This window comes from Notolepis coatsorum (assembly GCF_963971535.1).
Source record: "Notolepis coatsorum genome assembly, chromosome: 1".
Classification (NCBI taxonomy): Eukaryota; Metazoa; Chordata; class Actinopteri; order Aulopiformes; family Paralepididae; genus Notolepis; species Notolepis coatsorum.
This window is the reverse complement of record NC_140165.1, coordinates 127,982,666-128,002,981: the sequence shown is the minus strand read 5'-3', so window position 1 is coordinate 128,002,981 and position 20,316 is coordinate 127,982,666. Positions and strand designations below refer to the sequence as shown.

General features: G+C 43.4%; 1 protein-coding gene across 1 annotated transcript in view; it reads left to right on the top strand.

The window, feature by feature from the left end:
• Positions 1–874: 874 nt before the first annotated feature.
• kcnip3a (Kv channel interacting protein 3a, calsenilin) overlaps positions 875–20,316 on the top strand; it is a 35,016-nt gene continuing 15,574 nt past the window's right edge. Inside the window, exons 1-4 of the mRNA XM_084324380.1 lie at positions 875–1,097; positions 16,891–17,015; positions 17,849–17,918; positions 18,225–18,403. Of these exons, the coding sequence (XP_084180506.1) occupies positions 992–1,097; positions 16,891–17,015; positions 17,849–17,918; positions 18,225–18,403 (480 nt within the window). The 5' untranslated portion in view covers positions 875–991. The remainder of the gene's footprint in view (positions 1,098–16,890; positions 17,016–17,848; positions 17,919–18,224; positions 18,404–20,316) is intronic.

Here is a 20,316-nt window from a genome sequence, read left to right as displayed (position 1 = left end):
GAAAACTTCATTTGTATTTTACAGTGATTAATTAGCAGGTCTGTTCACATCCCTGTGATGTGTGGAAGTCAATAGAAGTGTCTTGACACCTTCCTAACAAGAGATGTGCATACTGTGAGATGATGCGGAAGTTAAGTTAACTTGCATTTCTGCCTAGTATTGTATATCACCCAGAGCGTTCATGTTTTATTGTTGCAGAGCTTAGGTCTTTATAAATGACTGCCGCATTATTTACAGTTGATAATGTTATTTCGCTGTTTCGTGGCTGGAAAGCTGAGAAGACCTGGGTGTTTCATTTCATTTCCCCTAACGTTCCCTGTGCCAGTAAGTCAGTTTTACCCCATAGACCATTCCCCTCTTTAATGGGAAAATCTGGAGACGGACATAACATGAACTGGAGATCACATGGACACAGAGGCTCAATGGGAACTCCTGGTTACCCTTAAAAGACATTATCATCTAGGATCAAAATGTAATTTTGCCTAATTGACGTCAGTGACAAAACAATGACTTGAAGACTGATGACAGTTTCTGTTTGAGCTGAGAGAGAGTGCACAGTATGTCTACCAGTCAGAACCTTGAGAAAGAGTGCAAGGGGGGAATGACTGGGGAGTGCGTGTGAACCTCTCCTTAAATGCACCGAAATAAACGGCCTGTGTGACCCGTCGTCTGTTTTCCCTTCGTGGTTCAGGAGAGGGGAGTTTTCCATTAATGTCGGCTTCCACATATTTTCCATTTCATCATCGTCGTTGTTGACATTCAGCCGCCCCCATCCAGCACACTGGTCCTGTTCTCATGCTGTGCTAGACGCCTGGGCCTGACAGATTAAACTCTCTCCCTCTCACCTCGACTCACGTCTGACCAGCAACATTGGCTGTTGACTAGCCTAGTTAGCCTAGCGCTGGGCTAGCATTCCTTTCCTCTTGGCTCATCCAAGGGCCAGGCCGCTGTGGTTGGCTGTGGCCCTCAACAGGCTCCCCCTATCCTAGCCATGGGGATTCACGGCATGGAACTGATGGCCATCGGCGTCGTCATCATTCTCTTCATGGCCGTTCTCAAGCAATTTGGCATCCTGGAGCCCATGTCTTCCTTCGAAGGTAAGGGCCATCATGGCCCCATTCTCCAGGGTCACACAGTGCCCGTGTTTGGTGCTATAGTATTATGGATGAAGCATGGCTGAACCTATAATAATGTTTTATTATTGCTCTACTATCATTTAACATTATTGAATGGTTATTGTAAGTGACTATGCAAATATTTGATAATGAAGTCAACGTGACAGAAATCATGTAGAGGTCAAACCCTCTGGTAATGGATTCAGAGATTTTTCTTTTTTCATCAGGATAATGGTATGTTAGTTTGCGCATAGGAGAGACAGCTACTGTGTGGTATTAGAGGAGTGGATAGTTGGTGGATTCGTTTGGCCAACTAAGTGATATACTGTAAATTCTGGATGGGCATTTAAAGAGTGTACATTTCAGTGGGGGGGGGGGGGGGGGGGGGTGCGCGCGCGCATGTGCATGTTTTAGGGCTGTTAGAAGACATCAGTTTGTGCTTAGTGATTGATGTTTTACCTTTTGATTTGAGTTTTGTTGTGCCAAGGTAGGCGATTACAGTAGGAAGGCTTCCAGGGTGCACATTAGTGCTTCTCACATGGCTCCACATCACAGGCTATAAGGAAACACCAGTAATGTATTTTCATAATTTATCGCTCCTCTCAATCTCTCCAATCATCCATTATTCTGAAAGCAAAAGCAAACACCACATTTCTCTGTCCCTCTCCTTCTCTCTCTCTCTCTCTCTCTCTCTCTCTCTCTCTCTCTCTCTCTCTCTCTCTTCTCTCTCTCACCCTCTCTCTGTGGTCACATAATTCAGAGAGGCATGGCTTACACCCAGGTTTAGCATTACTCCACATCAATTATACATTGAATATCGAACAGGCCTTCTCTGAGGCCGCCTAAATATGGAGCCTGTAGTCCTCCTCCAAGACCCTGAAGGACACTGGCCATCCCTCAGTAGCCCTCCAAATGTCCAACCCCGCTTCCCTCTCATTATCTGCCTTCCCCTTTATTATCTCTACTTCATCACCGTCTCCCCCACGGGACTCATTTACCAACTACAGTCTTCATCCGTCTCTCTCTCCCTCTCCCCAGTTGTTTCTCTTTTAATAAGTGACCATGGCGCACCATCCAATTTCTACCAGCCCGGTTGACCTTGAAGGCCTTTGGTTTTGTGTTTTGAGAGTCATACTACTTGACTAATTAAACCCTATGGGGCCTGGAAAGCTGATGTCACATTCCTGGGGCAGCTTAGCCACCATTTGTAGATAATAATAATAATAATAATAATAATAATAATAATAATATAATAATAATAATAATAATAATAATAATAATAATAAATAATAATAATAATAATAATAATAATAATAATAATAATAATAATAAATAATAATAATAATAAAATAATAATAATAATAATAATAATAATAATAATAATAATAATAATAATAATAATAATAATAATATAATAATAATAATAATAATAATAATAATAATAATAATAATAATAATAATAATAATAATAATAATAATAATATAATAATACACTTTATTTGTATAGCACCTTTCATTCAAGAATTTCAGCCCAAAGTGCTTCACAGCAGTGATGTAGACTCAAAATAAACATATGCATGAAATGAGCATCGAATTGGCATAATTATAAACAGGTATAAAATGAGCAGAGAATTTATATTAAAACCTCCCAAAAATATTGTAATAGATTTATTATTTATTATGATAGATTTATGACATTCAAATCTATAAAAGACTATTAGCAGGTTTTGGACAAAATAATAATAATAATGGCTTGAAAGATTCAAGCAAAGCATGAAGTGCAGACATAAAATGAGAAAAAATACATTTACCTTTAGTCATATAGCTTACGCTTTTATCCAAAGCGACTTAAATGTTCTGTACAGCAAGTCAGCAGGAAGGGTACAACTCTTGACATTGTTCGTCAAACAGTGTTGAACTTGGGTGCTACAGTCTAGTAGTATAGTTATATTAGCTTAGTAGGTATTACTATAGGCAAGGTAGATTACTTAGTGGAAAAGTGTATGAGTTGAAGTGGCTTGGTGGCGGAAGTCAGTAGACCATCTAGCAGTGCATTGCAGTAGGATTTGGCCGACAGGTGAAGTAACTCCATTTTGCTTAGGTTCAGTTTGAGGTGGTTGGTCGTCATCCAGGCAGAAATGTCGGACAGGCAGGCCTAGATCCGCTCAGAGACTTGGATATCTGAGGGAGGAAAGAGAGGAAGAGTTGGGTGTCATCGGCATAGCAGTGATATGAGAAGCTAACAGTGTTAATGGAGCTAATGCTGAGTGCAGAATAAGAGCAATGCAAAAAGTGTAGACAGAATAAAAGCAGTGCAAGCTATAGTTTACACAAATTAGCATAAAATAGACTGAGTAAAATAGTGCAATAGTGCAGCGCAATATAATAGCTGTCATCTACAGTACACCAATCACAGTCTGGATGCAATGAGTCCAAGCAGCAGAGTGTATTAAAAGGCTATGGTGAAGAGGATCACACCCACTGGCCGTGTTGATGGGAAGATGTTTGGGTTAAAAGATCATTTGAACATCAGCTACCACTGAAAACCTCAGGACCGTCACGGATAGAAACCCTGACCCTTCTTCTTATCCATCCCTTCCTCCACTTTCTTTGACATTTTTGCAGTTTTTGTGATTTGCCCATTCAAACAAGGGCAAGATGTTTAATAGCTACAGTATTTATATCCTGTGCACTCAGCATTAGCTTCATTAACACTGTTATGGTAACAGTTCACAAGATTGGACACTGTGTGTGTGTGTGTGTGGTGTGTGTGTGTGTGTGTGTGTGTGTGTGTGTGTGTGTGTGTGTGTGTGTGTGTGTGTGTGTGTGTGTGTGTGTGTGTGTGTGTGTGTGTGTGTGTGTGTGTGTGTGTGTGTGTGTGTGTGTGTGTGTGCGTGTGCGTGCGTCCATTCTCCAGGGTCACAGGTGCCCGTGTTTGGTGCTATAGTATTATGGCTGAACCTATAATGACGTTCTATTATTTCTCTACTATCATTTAACATTATTGAATGGTTATTGCTCATGAAGTGACTATGCAAATATTTGATAATGAAGTCAACGTGACAGGAATGTGTGTGTGTGTGTGTGTGTGTGTGTGTGTGTGTGTGTGTGTGCGTGTGTGTGTTTGAAGTCCATCTAACTGATTACCTTACCTAACACCAATAGCCTTTGCCTGTAGTTGATCCAGTCAGCTCTTGTTTGTGTCAATATTGTGTAAACTCAGTGCAAGCTATTTTGAGCTGATATTGATATTTCCAAGTCCTGGGGCTGGTCTTGTCAGTGGGACTCCATAAATCTATTTTTGGTCTGTTGCAAAACAAGCTTTGTATTTGCATTGTATTTTGGGTGCATCTATCTATCCATCCATCCATCCATCCATCCATCCATCCATCCATCCATCCCTCTTTATCTCTCTCTCTCTCTCTCTCTCTCTCTCTCTCTCTCTCTCTCTCTCTCTCTCTCTCTCTCTCTCTCTCTCTCTCTCTCTCTCTCTCTCTCTCTCTCTCTCTCCTTGGTTTGTTTTTTAAACTAACCAAATTCAAATGAAGGAATTAGTCTGAAGTTTTAACTGTAGTAATCTGCAGTAAATCCTTGATCCTCCAATCACAACTGTTGCTTCCCTTGGACAAATTAACCCAACCTGAGCATGAGCCACTGTGTGAATATGGTCATTTGAGCTCTGCAAAGGCCCTATTGCTGTCGTCATTTATGCGTCACGTTTGCAGTCTGGGATCACATTGCGCTCCTATTCACAGTACTCTCATGAGGCATTCACATTACACTCTATTCACAGTACTCTCATGAGGCATTCACATTACACTCTATTCACAGTACTCTCATGACGTGTTCACATTACACTCTATTCACAGTACTCTGATGACGTATTCAAATTACACTCTATTCACAGTACTCTCATGACGTATTCACATTACACTCTATTCACAGTACTCTCATGACGTATTCACATTACACTCTATTCACAGTACTCTCATGACGTATTCACATTACACTCTATTCACAGTACTCTGATGACGTATTCACATTACACTCTATTCACAGTACTCTCATGACGTACACGAGACCCTCTTCTTAGAACCAAGTAAGGCTTCGTCGATAATCCAATGTACAATACCCCCCTCACCCCGCCTTTCGATAGTATCGAAATTAAATAAGTATCGATATTTAATTATTCATACATTATTATTTTTTTGTATAAGGAAGTTGCATTGTTCATTTCAATACCTGTAATAGTACAGTAGTCCACACACACACACACACACACACACACACACACACACACACACACACACACACACACATACACACACACATGTGCATTCAGTTAAGTTGGAATATGACTGTAATACAAACAGTTCAGTTTGTCAGGTACATGCAACACAGATTAGTGTTTACATCTGTCTGCTTGAGAAAATACCATGTTCTGCAATAAAAATGATTGAAGTGAGATGAACGGACTGAACTTTATTTTATTAGATAAAACATGTTGACAAAGTTTTACTTTGCAGTTGAAAAAAGGTAATACATTTAATTTGATCCAAAAAAATTAAAAATTAAAAAATAAATTTGCAATACTCAGCGTATCACGATATATTTAGTATCGTGATACTATCGTATCGTGACACAAGTATCGCGATAGTATCGTATTGTGAGGTCTCTGGCGATTCCCACCCCTAGTATTTATAAATCTGGTATGTCATAAATGTATAGATGTAGCAGTACTGTCTATCTGTATGTCATGTATGTCATATATGTTATGATGAATTGAAAATGGGGGACCCTGATGTAAACAACACGAAAGTCTTTCTCTGGTCTGCATCCCCTTAACAATTGTGTGTATTGAGCCGTACTGTATTGTACCCATTCTGCAATCTGTTAATAAAATGTTCAATCAATCAATCACGTATTCACATTACACTCTATTCACAGTGCTCTCATGACACGTTCACATTACGCTCCTATTGGTTTCCACGTTGCCAGTTAGTTACCCAGGTGGGGTATCTCCCAGGCCTTTCTGTGTGGAGTTTGCATGTTCTCCCCATGCTCGCAAGGGTTTCCCCCCCAATAAGATAAACCCAATGGAAAAACATGCACAACAACAGAACACTAACGCTGTTGCGTCCTTGACGAAGACGGGCAGGAGCACTTGGATTGGTCCCCGGGGCGCGGCTCACGTCTACGCCCTATCTGCTCCCGGCTGCCCTTGGGGGGAAGGATGATGGGATGGGTCAAGTGCAGAGACTCAATCGCATTAGGCAACACAAGAAATTGCATCTCAAGTTTCAAGTTTCAAGTTTCTTTAATAGTTGTCATACAGAAGTACAGAATACTTTTATACAAAATGCTTCTTACTGTTACGCTCCAGAGACTGTGCTAGACAAGATAAGTATCAAATAACATAGTATAGCATGTAAATTAGAAGTAGAAAATGAGGTCACAATATTCAGTATAGACATATGTACAATGTTCGATGCAGAATAGACGTAACTGAGTTACTGTTACAAAGGGTCAGATTAAACCCAATATATATATTTATTACTTGAGATATATTGTATAATATTTGTATATCGTCTGATATCCCTTGTATATTCTTTGTATATATACACGGAATATCCCTTTACCTAGGTACAGGCCAGACCATAATATTCGTTCTCCTATTGGACAGCGACCCCTAGGCGCCAACGGCCATACCCCCAATGGCAAGTTCAAAGCTACCGCTAAGACATGTCTCAACATGTCCAGGTTTGCGCAGTAATACGAGACAGAACTGAGGTTGGCACTAGATTATTCACCTTACATATAAATACGTCGCAGGTGGATACAGAAGCACTTAGCCTAAAACCTGGTTGACCCAAAACGTTGAAGCCTTCACCACGATACAACGTGCCGTGAAGTGAGCCCCTTTTGCCCCTAAATAGAGCATTGAGAACCGCGTGCGAATAGATAGCTAAAGTGTCAGAGTTTAACGCTGTATCGTCGAGTTCGACTTATTCTATTGTAAAGTAATAGTCTATTATTTATAGTGTATCGTGCGGCTACCGTTCTACAGTGACCAGCATTACCACCGGTTCGTCGTACCGAGCTAGTGCACTTATCCAGGCTGGGCGGCCTAAACTCGTGCCGCCATCCGAGGAGTCCTAGACGAGAACCGTTGGATATGTACACCGGAGAACCTACACCGGCGAATGCAGAGCCTTTTCCGGCTGGATTATATTGCTTTGGTACTGTGGCTGCTGGAGCAGAGAACCGTCTACCCCACTGCTGTGTGGGATCTACCCTGTGAGGAGCACCATCGAGCCCGCCTCTAGGACCCACAGAGGCTGGCTAGCTTTCATCCATGCTGTCTTGCATACCGGAGTATAGCTGTTGCTTTGTCTACGGACCAAAGGATTATTGCACTGTCTCCTGTATCTGGAGTCTCTTTATTCCTCGTTGATCCAGACTTTGCTCCCGACCATTCCTCTCCCCTGCTGGCTTACAACCGGAGGGAACCCCCTTAGTATCTCCAGCTGACTACGAGTGTGCCTTATGTAATTCTTATGCTACAGGTGGCGTCAGTTATACCCATCTTATGATGCTCATGGACTTACGCTCTTGACCTACTTAAGTGTTCTTCGCCATATAAGCGCAATTCATAATTCTCAATTTGTAACCTATTGTTGCTGCTCTAATAATAAATACTTCTAAATAGAACTTTCTTTGTTAAGCCGTATTCTTGTGTGGGTGTTCACCAGATATACCGTGTACTGTATGGCCAGTAATTAAAGTACATAACTAAGTAGTGGTTTAATGATACCATACTCTCAATACAGTCAGGGAATTGTACCCCTCAGTTACAGTTACCATATAATATACAATATACTATGCAGTGTACTAATATACAATACTATATAGTGCAAAGCAGAAATGGGATGAGGTACAATTTAGGTACAATTTACAGTAAGGTGTACGAGTTGTAGTGCAAATCCTTTATCAATAAATATAAAGTGTGGGGAGTGGGTGCTACAGTGTGTTTGTTTAAAGTGAGTGTGTGCGTGTGGATGTGTGTGCTATGTGCGTTTGATGGTTGTTGTGTAGTGTTCATTGTTCGTTGAGCAGCCTGATGGCCTGGGGATAGAAGCTTCTTCTGAGTCTTTCTGTGCTCGCCTTGAGACTTGTGGGCTCCGAGGTACTTAAAGCTGTTCACTCTCTCAACCGGTGCCCCGTCGATGCTGATGGGGGCTGTAGTCCTTGACCCCCGACCTCCTGAAGTCCACAATCATCTCTTTTGTTTTGTTTTGCTGACGTTCAGGGAGGGGCTGTTTTCCTGGCACCATCCCGCCAGGACCTTGACCTCTTCCAGGTAGGCCCTCTCGTCGTTTGCAGAGATCAGGCCCACCACTACTGTGTCGTCAGCAAATTTGATGATTGTGTTGCTACTCCACTGAGTGTGTACAGGCAGTAGAGGAGGGGACTCAGAACACAGCCCTGGGGGGCCCCTATGTTGAGGGTGATGGATGAGGAGGTGCAGTTGCCTGCTCTCACCACCTGGGGTCTGCCCGTCAGGAAGTCCAAGACCCACTGGCAGAGGTCATAGTTCAAGCCCAGGTCCCTGAGCTTGGCTATGAGTTTGGAGGGGACTATGGTATTGAATGCCGAGCTGTAGTCGATGAATAGCATTCTCACATAGTTCCCCTTCCTCTTGTCCAGGTGTGATGCTGCTGTGTGCAGCACATGGGCTATGGCGTCCTCCGTGGACCTGTTGGGGCGGTATGCAAATTGCAGGGGGTCCAGGTTGATGGGGAGGGAGGAGCAGATGTAGCCCTTTACTAGCTTCACAAAGCACTTCATGGCTATGGAGGTGAGAGCTACAGGGCGGTAGTCGTTGAGGCAAGCAGGCTTGGATTTTTTGGGTACAGGGATAATAGTGAACTTCTTCAGGCAGGTGGGGATGACAGCCTGTTCTAAGGACAGGTTAAATATGTCAGTGAATACCGGGGCCAGTTGGTCGGCACAGACTTTTAGGACGCGGCCGGGGATGCCGTCCGGTCCTGCTGCCTTCCTGATAAAATTATTCACTTTTTTAAAGGTCCGCCTCACCGCATGCTCTGTTACCCTAAACACTGAGTCTCCATCAGCAGCAGACCCCCCCCCCCCCCCCCCCCCCCATTGCCGTGGCTTGTGGGCTGGTGTTGTTATTACCAGGATCAAACCTCGCATAGAAGGTATTGAGGTAATTTGCTAAGGAGATGTCACTGTTCAGTTTGAGGGAGGTGCCTTTGTAGTCTGTCATCGTTTTGAGCCCCTGCCACATAGCTCTGGAGTCAGCCTGTTCAAACTGGAGTTCAATTTTATCCCTGTAGCGCCGTTTTGCCTCTATTACTGTCCTCCTTACGTTGTATCGCGCCACCTTGTGGTCATTCATGTTGCCTGCCACCAGGCCGTCGTTGTATGCTTTGGTGCGCGCTTTCAGAGCTTCACGGACGGATTTGTCTACCCAGGGTTTTTGATTTGGGTAAACTTTAATTGTGGTAGTGGGGATTGTTTCTTCCACCAAAGTACGAACAATGCATGTGTGTGTTCCTGTGTGTGTGTGTTCCTGTGTGTGTGTGCCGCCCATCGCATGTGTGTGTCGTTTGCATGCCAAATAAAGACTTCCTAAGTCCTGCATTATTATTATTCACAGTATTCTCATGAGGCGTTCACATTACGCTCCTATTCACAGTATTCTCATGAGGTGTTCACATTACGCTCCTATTCACAGTATTCTCATGAGGTGTTCACATTACGCTCCTATTCACAGTATTCTCATGAGGCGTTCACATTACGCTCCTATTCACAGTATTCTCATGCCACGTTCACATTACGCTCCTATTCACAGTATTCTCATGAGGCGTTCACATTACGCTCCTATTCACAGTATTCTCATGCCACGTTCACATTACGCTCCTATTCACAGTATTCTCATGCCATGTTCACATTACGCTCCTATTCACAGTATTCTCATGCCACGTTCACATTACGCTCCTATTCACAGTATTCTCATGAGGCGTTCACATTACGCTCCTATTCACAGTATTCTCATGCCATGTTCACATTACGCTCCTATTCACAGTATTCTCATGAGGCGTTCACATTATGCTCCTATTCACAGTATTCTCATGAGGCGTTCACATTACACTCCTATTCACAGTATTCTCATGAGGCGTTCACATTATGCTCCTATTCACAGTATTCTCATGCCATGTTCACATTACGCTCCTATTCACAGTATTCTCATGAGGCGTTCACATTACGCTCCTATTCACAGTATTCTCATGCCATGTTCACATTACGCTCCTATTCACAGTATTCTCATGAGGCGTTCACATTATGCTCCTATTCACAGTATTCTCATGAGGCGTTCACATTACGCTCCTATTCACAGTATTCTCATGAGGCGTTCACATTACGCTCCTATTCACAGTATTCTCATGCCATGTTCACATTACGCTCCTATTCACAGTATTCTCATGAGGCGTTCACATTATGCTCCTATTCACAGTATTCTCATGCCACGTTCACATTACGCTCCTATTCACAGTATTCTCATGAGGCGTTCACATTACGCTCCTATTCACAGTATTCTCATGCCATGTTCACATTACGCTCCTATTCACAGTATTCTCATGCCACGTTCACATTACGCTCCTATTCACAGTATTCTCATGAGGCGTTCACATTACACTCTATTCACAATGCTCTCATGCCGCATCTTTCCAACCAACAGGGCCACAGCTCATTGGCCACCGTGGTTGTCATTTTAATGATAATCACCTGCTAGTTGGTTACAATCACCTGTTGTTTGCCTACCAAAATGTCTGTGATAGAATACTATGAAAAGCCATAGGCCATAAACAATGGTAGTGTCAAGATCCCATCGCTGTTGACAGATTTGCATACATTTTTAAATGTATTTAAAATCGTATAGGTAGTGGCAATAGTTTTAAAGTTAGGGACACTTTAAGTGCCGAAAACGTGTTTAGGCGTCCTTCCCCGCCATGCTCAAGTTGCCGAGGACGCCGTAACTCGTCTTTAATATCTATATTTCAAAAATCTGTGATCGGAATCATATTTTCCATCCGCAGCCTTCACACACAGTTCTGAGCTCCTCTCAATCCTCTAGCGGTTCAAGAGTGCCATCTGGTGGCCGATCGGCAGAAGCGCCAAACAGGAAGTTATGTGGATGAAGTGCTGATCACCCATATTACTTCCGGGCACTCGCTATAGGTCCCGGGACTCCATTTTGATACACTGGACATCGATCGGTTGCAAATAACTCGATAAACAACATGATTTGGACGTATATAGTATTATACAACCTGGAAATGGACCGGGTATTTCGACATCCCATAATAGAAAACTGTCTACCCCACGCTGATCGCCCAACGGCCCGCGGAGACTGGGGTGAGTTTTAGCGTGTAATATTACCGTGTTCGACACTAACTGCTATGATGAACATTTGACCCACATTAGATGAATGGTATAACGCTGCCCACGGAATTATAAACGCCCCCTCGCCCATCCGGTCAACATCAGATGACGTGTAGTAACTTCCAGAAGTCCGTCCAGTTGGATTTTTTTATATCGCGCCGATTGCTATCAAACTGTATTTGATCATCAATATAATGCATTTGGGGCTATAAATCACGTTCTGGAGAAAGCTGCAGAAAGAGATGAAAACATACTTATACTTTAGATCATATTTTAGTATGAATATGTGAATGAAAAAGTTTAACGTTCATACACCCTGAACAATACATATAGGACATTGAATGGGCCCTAATAATGGCAATTTAGCAATAGAATTTAAAAAGTTATAGCCCTGCAAAGAAGGGGAACTTCTCCATAGACAAATAGAGCTGGCAAGGGATGGTATATCATGAATTTAGCCTTAGGCAATCAAAGTGTTAAGTAAGCGGTAGATTTACCTTTTAGCTGAAAATTTGGATGAGTTATCGCTTTGCAGGTTGGCTAAAAAGTGACGACCTCCATCAAGACATCCTTCCGAGCTATGGTATCTAGACATCACCACAGACAATTTGGGGGGTGAGAATGGGGAGAACGTTTGAATATTTTTTCTCTGTTGTTTGCCATTCATCCACCAGAGGGCAGTAAAGATCACTCCTAACGCTCCACCGGAAGATGAAATTAGTTTTACAAATAAGTGTCACAGGTCCCCTGCTCATTGTTCCCCTGTATTATTATTTAATGACAGTCCACCCCACCCCCCGGCTCCACTGTTTCAAATCTGTGTTAATGAACCCAGGAGACTTACAGGAACAATTAGAAAGTGGATCACCAGAGCTGATAGAGAAAATGGGATTCAGGGCACCTGTTCGCCCTATGTTACCACCCTCTCTCTGAAACCTTAAAGTCAAAATGCACAGCACAGGGGTTTCACGTCAATGGAAGAGTTAGAATCAAGAAACATAGACATAACACTCTTCCTTATTTGAGTGTTTTAGTGTAACTGGGACAGATCCAGGATCTGGGGGGCGGGGAATAGTTAATCGGTGGAGATTTATATTTGGATTGATATGTTAGATATAGTAATGGATGGATGTTTAGTGTAGTATGGTCACCGATTTGGTGAAGGGGATAACAATAACTAACAAACTGTTGTGATATGACAATGCTCTTATCCAGCTCATTATCTAATTGGATCTTTCACAGATTAAAGTCTTTGTTACAATCTTTATTAAATAATTTGTGCAGGTAAAGATTCAGTACAATGAAAAAAGCATGTTGCTTTTGCATTGCATCACATCTAGCTGCTCTGATTGGCCCAGTTCAGTTCAGTTCAGACGTTATTGTCCCTCAAGGGGAAATTTGCTTTGCAGCAGTGGTAGAGACAAGACAACAACAACAACAACAACAACAACAACAAATAACACAACACAAGAAACATCACATCTTACAGAATCCAACCAGGAAAAAGAAAAGGAAAATGAAAATGCATTACTGTTATTTTAAAGGAAGTTAAGTGCATTTAGTGCCCTGGGGATGTACGAAAATTTAAATCTGTTGCTCTTTAGCCTTGGGAGCCTATATCTCCTGCCAGAGGGGAGGGGGACAAACTCCTCCAAGAGAGGATGGTCAGAGCTGTCTAAGATCGTCTGAGCCTTCCGCAGAATTTGTCTGTTATAAATGTCTGTCAAGGAAAGCTGCTGGGTCCCAATTATCTTGCTGGCCATCTTGACTATGTTGGCCAGACTGTTTTTGTTCTGTATTGACAGGTTGCCATACCAGGAGACAATACAAAATATAGCTGCTCTGATTGGCCCATCAGTCACATCTAGCCGCTCTGATTGGCCCATCAGTCACATCTAGCCGCTCTGATTGGCCCATCAGTCACATCTAGCTGGTCTGATTGGCCCATCAGTCACATCTAGCCGCTCTGATTGGCCCATCAGTCACATCTAGCCGCTCTGATTGGCCCATCAGTCACATCTAGCCGCTCTGATTGGCCCATCAGTCACATCTAGCCGCTCTGATTGGCCCATCAGTCACATCTAGCCGCTCTGATTGGCCCATCAGTCACCTCTAGTCGCTCTGATTGGCCCATCAGTCACATCTAGCCGCTCTGATTGGCCCATCAGTCACATCTAGCCGCTCTGATTGGCCCATCAGTCACATCTAGCTGGTCTGATTGGCCCATCAGTCACCTCTAGTCGCTCTGATTGGCCCATCAGTCACATCTAGTCGCTCTGATTGGCCCATCAGTCACATCTAGCTGCTCTGAAAAACTAAACTATGACATTAGTATTCCAAATAAGCAATTATTTCTGACTGAATTAAAATATCATTGTACTGGGTCTTTAAATATTTCCCTATGTTTTTGGAAGTCTCTTCTGTACAGCAACATGCTGGGCCACTTTCTATTACCTTAATCGGGGGATCATTAACCCTTGCCAAGCCATCCCGCTGTGAAGGGTAACCTGAATGAGGACTGACCAAACACAACATGTGAGAAAGAAAGAAAGAAAGAAAGAAAGAAAGAAAGAAAGAAAGAAAGAAAGAAAGAAAGAAAGAAAGAAAGAAAGAAAGAAAGAAAGAAAGAAAGAAAGAAAGAAAGAAAGAACACAGAAGAAAAGAGCACTAGATACTAGAATTGTCAAAGATAGAGAGATAGGACAGAGGAGGAAGAGTCTTAAAAAAAGGAAAGGAGGCGCAGTGTGACAGGAAGGGAGCGACTTGACACATGTGAGAGAGAGAGAGAGAGAGAGAGAGAGAGAGAGAGAGAGAGACTGAGAAGGAGAAGAAGTTGGAGAAGGAAGAGAGGACACTATAGCCACGCTGAAGCCAACAGAAGGATGACAGTGGACAGGCCAGTGAGGAGCAACAGGGGCTGACAGACAGGGCAGGGGAGCGAGCGAGCGGGGGAGAGAGAGAGAGAGAGAGAGAGAGAGCTCCTACGTAAGTTAAGTGAGTGACTGTCTGGAGGGGGGGGGGGGGGGGGGGGAGAGAAGCAAGACGGAGGAAGAGGAGGAGAGGATGAGTGGTGTGAGATGGGATACGGAGGGACTCCAGACGGTGGGCATTGTGTGCCTGGTGATCATGTTCCTCAAACTGATGCACCTGCTGGGCCTCATCGACATCACAGAGACAGGTGAGACCAGGGGCCAGGGGAGGGTGGGGGAGAAAGGGTTGGAATGGAAGGGTGAATGGGGAGACAGAGATGGGGTGTAGGGGGGGAGGGGGAGAAAGGGATGGGGTACAGGGGGTAGGGTAGGGTGGGAGGGAGATAGAGAGAGAGAGGGATGCTGAGACTCGAGGAAAAGGAGAGAGGGATGGAGAGTATAGTAGGTGAGAAGGATGAGGTAATTTCTCTACTCTTGCAGGATGTAGTATAACGGCATACGCATTGAGTGCTGTGATGGAGGCATTGGAGCGTCAGTTTTATGTGGGGATGGAATTTTCATTTGAACTTTTAATTAGCCAGGTAGTCATCAAAAAGGTGGCATTACATACTGAACAGATATAGGACAACAACGCAGATGTAAAATATTCACCACAGTGAAAGCGCTACAAACAATTGTTGGCATTTGAACATGCTATGGCTCAACATTATGGTCACGCTGTGTAGTTAACAGCTGCCTACCAATTTTGAGATCATTGACCACCGGGTCAAATAGAAACTTCTGACCCTTGATTTTGTGTCTGGGAATCTATGGGAGCATCTCTGCCTGGTTTGGGTACAGGTCCTGGGCTCCTGCCGGCTGCCCCGCGCTGGAGAGCGACAGTAACTGAACCGTATTGTATTATATACTGTATTCACTGTACGTCTCGTTGTTTCTGCCGAGCGTGACATGAATGATCTCGTACCGCTCCAACGTCCCCGGTGTTGCCGGACTATTCCCTAGCCTGGTGTCGGTTTACGTTAAGACAACCGAGAGTACGCTTTGTCTCTCACTGCTCCGTTGGATGTTTTCTGAGAATACAACTATGAATATAATAAAAAAATATATAATTGATATCATATATAATCAGATTATATCCCACTCAGTAGGCTTCTCATCTCATCTGACTTGACTATTTCTTTTGTGTTTTCTTCTCGTCCTCCTCTTACTACTGTATATCTCTCTCCCTCTCTCCTCCATTTACTTTCTTTCACATTTTCGCTTTTCTTTATCAACATCCGCCCTCCTCCTCCTCCTCCTCCTCCTCCTTCTCCTCTGTGTTCTGTGTGTAAAGATGGTGAGTATAGAGGACATGGCAGAGTTTGTTTCTTGAAACTCCCTCCTTCCTTTTGAATGATGTTCTCTTTGTCCCAGCGCTTTCTCTTGGTGTGTGTGAACTAAAAGGCTTGTACGAATTACTTCACATTAGTCATTAGTCCAATTTCTTTTTTATTGAACTTTTCTAATTTAAATGTGTCACATCTAGTAGTAGTAGTAGTAGTAGTAGTTTATTTTTTTCAGTCATCAAAAAAAAGTACAATATACATCATCATTTATCAATATTTGATTATTTACAGTGACTGAAAAAGGTACAGACTGAAGCATAGTGCTTATATGTGCCTGTCCTATATTCTTACAATTTTTTTTTTTTTTTTTTTTTTTTACTCCAACAGTATTATAAAGAAAAGAAAAAAAGCAAGCAAGCAAAACAGTGTTTTTCACCGTTGTAGTTTTTCAAAATTTTGCATTAAAAAAAATAAAATAAAAAATACAAAAATGTAGATTCCAAAACAGTATTCTAAAAGAAAAAAAGAAAACAAAACAGTGTTATTCACCCTTGTATTTTTCAAAAATTGCTTTACAAACCTTTTTCTTAAAAACCAAAATCCCCCTGTAAAAGAAGGTACCCCCCTTTGCCCTTTTCAGACCCCTGTTAGTTTGTTTCCTCCTCATCTATAGTTTGTTTATAATTCTCTCTCGCTCTCTATCCACCCTCCATGACTGATGCCCCGCCCCCTCTCTTTAAATACATTGTGTCATCCATTCCTTCCTTCAATGTCGGCCTGCATCATCCACACACTCAACCTCTGCCCCCCCATCCTTCCTCTTTTTCGCTTGATATTTCCCTCTCTCCATCCCTATACCACGATATTTCTCTCTCTCTCTCTCTCTCTCTCTCTCTCTCTCTCTCTCTCTCCCCCTCTCCCTCTCTTTCCCTCTCTCTCTTTCTCTATCCCCCCCCCCCCTCTCTCTCTCTCTCTCTCTCTCTCTCTCTCTCTCTCTCTCTCTCTCTCTCTCTCTCTCTCTCTCTCTCTCTCTCTCTCTCTCTCTCTCAGACAGTAGTGACAGTGATCTGGAGTTGTCCACGGTGCGACACCAGCCTGAAGGCCTCGACCAGCTCCAGGCCCAGACCAGGTTCACCAAGAAGGAGCTGCAGTCTCTCTACCGGGGCTTTAAGAACGTATGTCTCGGTCCAGTCTCTCTACCGGGGCTTTAAGAACGTATGTCTGGGTCCAGTCTCTCTACCAGGGCTTTAAGAACGTATGTCTGGGTTGAGGGGCAGCTAGGTGGTGTAGTGGGCAAGGCACTCGCCACCAATGTGGAGACGCTGGGTTCGCATGTTCGAATCCAGCTCTCCACATTGTTTTCAGTTTGGCTGGTCGTCCGTACTAATACAATTGGCAGTATTAGAGGGTGGGAAACTGATGGGTGGGGATCGGGCGCTGTGGACAGCGACTCCTACAGGTCGGTTGGTGCGCCTGCGCAGTAGAATCAGGAAGTGTCGGGGGCAGCGTGAGCCTCCCACGCGTTACTCCTCGCCACTGAGAGATCGAGCTGCGCAGGTGAAAAGATGCGACTGTTGTTACCTCAAGTACCGGAGGGGACTTGTGCTATGTATGACTTAGTCCACATTGCAGCCGGCTTGTGGGAGGCAAGAAACAGCGTTCGTGACAGGGGAGGGTTGAATTGGATGATACGAAATTGGGATGGGAGAAAATATAGAAAATGGGAGAAAAAGTGGATAAAAAAAAAAGAACGTATGTCTGGGTCCAGTCTCTCTACCGGGGCTTTAAGAACGTATGTCTGGGTGTCAGATACCCCCCCCCCTCTCTCTCTCTTTCTCTCGCTCTCTCTCTCTCTCTCTCTCTCTCTCTCTCTCTCTCTCTCTCTCTCTCTCTCTCTCTCTCTCTCTCTCACACACACACTCACGTTCTCTCTCTCTCTCTCTCTCTCTCTCTCTCTCTCTCTCTCTCTCTCTCTCTCTCTCTCTCTCTCTCTCTCTCTCTCTCACAGGAGTGTCCTAGTGGGCTGGTGGATGAGGAGACATTCAAGACCATCTATTCTCAGTTCTTTCCCCAAGGAGGTTAGAGACCATGGAACAATCTCATGCCTCAAATTTGTTCTCTCTTTTCTCTTCTTGCTCTCTTTCTCACAGACACAACCCCCCCCCCCCCCTACACACGCAAGCATGCGCACGCACACACACACACACACACACGCACGCACACACACACACACACACACACACACACACACACACACACACACACACATACACACACACGTCTTTATTCTTACCCTTGTTGGTAACAACCAAGACTGTTTTGTTTAGTGTTTTGTCTTTTCCGTATCTCTCCACCTCTGTCCCACCTGCCTGTCCTCAACACAGACGCCACCACCTACGCTCACTTCCTGTTCAATGCGTTCGACATGGACAGAAACGGCTCCATCCGATTCGAGGACTTCGTCATCGGCCTGTCGGTGCTGCTGCGCGGCTCAGTCACTGAGAAGCTCAGCTGGGCCTTCAACCTGTACGACATCAACAAGGATGGATACATCACTAAAGAGGTATGCTGCACACTGTTGCTGGGCAGTATGCACGTGTGTGTGTGATCAAGTTACAAGTTTCTTACAGTTGTTTTTCACAATTGCTTAAACACATTTCCTGATAAGACTACCTCACTTTCTCAAAATCCTAAACACAAATCTCAAAACTCACACAAAAAAAAAATGCTAAATCCTACACTTCTCTTGCAAAAGCACACTTTGCCCTCAAAACAGTGTTAAAGCACTTCACCCTAAAACGTCGAATTACCAATTACTCTCCCAGTGATGCCATGAATTCATGAAGATTTTCTTTCTTCTTGCATGGCTCGAAATGACAAATTGACAAATTGTAGTTAATGTAAAACTATATCAAAACATCTGTTTAGAAACTCTCACAAGTTGTGCAGTATAGTCCAAGTCTCATTTATCGTATGCTCAATACCTCACAAACACATGCTAAAACCTTGCTAACAACAACATCTCTGGTGAAGTGCTGCTTTCAGTGTTAATGTACTTCTATTATTGAGAGGCTAGAGGGAGACACACACCAGGGTTGGAGATGTGTGTCCACGTGGAATTAAATTTTAACTTGAAAAGAAGTTGAACGCGGACCCGTTTTTATTGGGTCGCCAATAAAAATAATTTTTTTTTTTTAAATGAATTAAACTTATAATTTTTTTTATAAAAAAGCTGTAGATGTGTTGATTCAGTTGGGCACCACATACTTATGTGAATATTTTCTACTCTAGCATACCTGAAAAACAAATACAGAAACAAACTCAATGCTCAGCATGACCTCAGAATAGCACTTTCAAAAACCAAGCCCAGAATAGATCTGCTGGTTGAAAACTTCAACCAGCCACATACCTCTCATTAGATTTCATTGTGAAATAGATGCAATATTATACCCCTTCTAGCATGATGTCAGGTCAGTAGAATTTTTAAATAAGTCAGTACAAATTAATCAGAATGTTGCTCAATGTTGGGGTTTAAGGTTGAGGGACGGAGGGAGGGGGTAAGAAATGGAGAGTTGAAAAAGGGGTGAGAAATAGAAAGGAGAGTAGAACATGTTTGTTCATTTAAAAGTGTTACAAAATTGTATGTACATATGTTATGAGGTGGTGAGCAACTTAACATTACACTCTGATTATTGCTGTGATGTAATTTTATAATTAAATAAATACATTGCATATACATTTGAAATGCATGGTTTGTTGTGTTCTTTATCAGTAGTTTATAAATGTATGTTATGGCAATTCATTTTTTTTTCTACTTTTTTCTCCCCCTTTTTTCTGTATTTTTCTCCCATGCCAATTTAGTCGTTATGCCAATGGACCTGTCTCAAAACCCTGCCCTCTTTTCTTGATCCTCCAATCACAGCTGTCGCTTACCTCTGACTTCAGAGGTAAGCGACAGCTGTGATTGGAGGATCAAGAAAAGGGGCAGGGTTTGAGACAGGTCTATTCCCTTCCCTCCCTTCCTGGTCGTTGCACGCATTTGCCCCCGACTTGCCGGTCTAGGGAGGGTTGACAGATACTATCACATGTCCCCTCCGATACATGTGGAGTCAGCCAGCCGCTTCTTTTCACCTGACAGCGAGGACTCTCACTGGGTGAGCGTAACACGTGGGAGGCTCACACTACTTTCCCAGTTCCCTTCCTCGCTGAGCAGGTGCCCCGACCTGTAGGAGTCGCTGTTTACAATGACCAGGATACACACCCCACCGTCTTCCCACCCTCTAACACTGCCAATTGTGTTAGTATGAACGACCGACCAAGCCGGAGGTACCGTTGACAGCTGGATTCGATACCAGTATCTCTGCGGTGGTAGGCAGGCGCTTAATCCGCTGCGCTACCCAGCCGCCCATGTTATGGCAATTCATGATGTATTTTTGTAAGTTTGGGTCCCGGGGAAACACCAAATTTCTCTTTTGG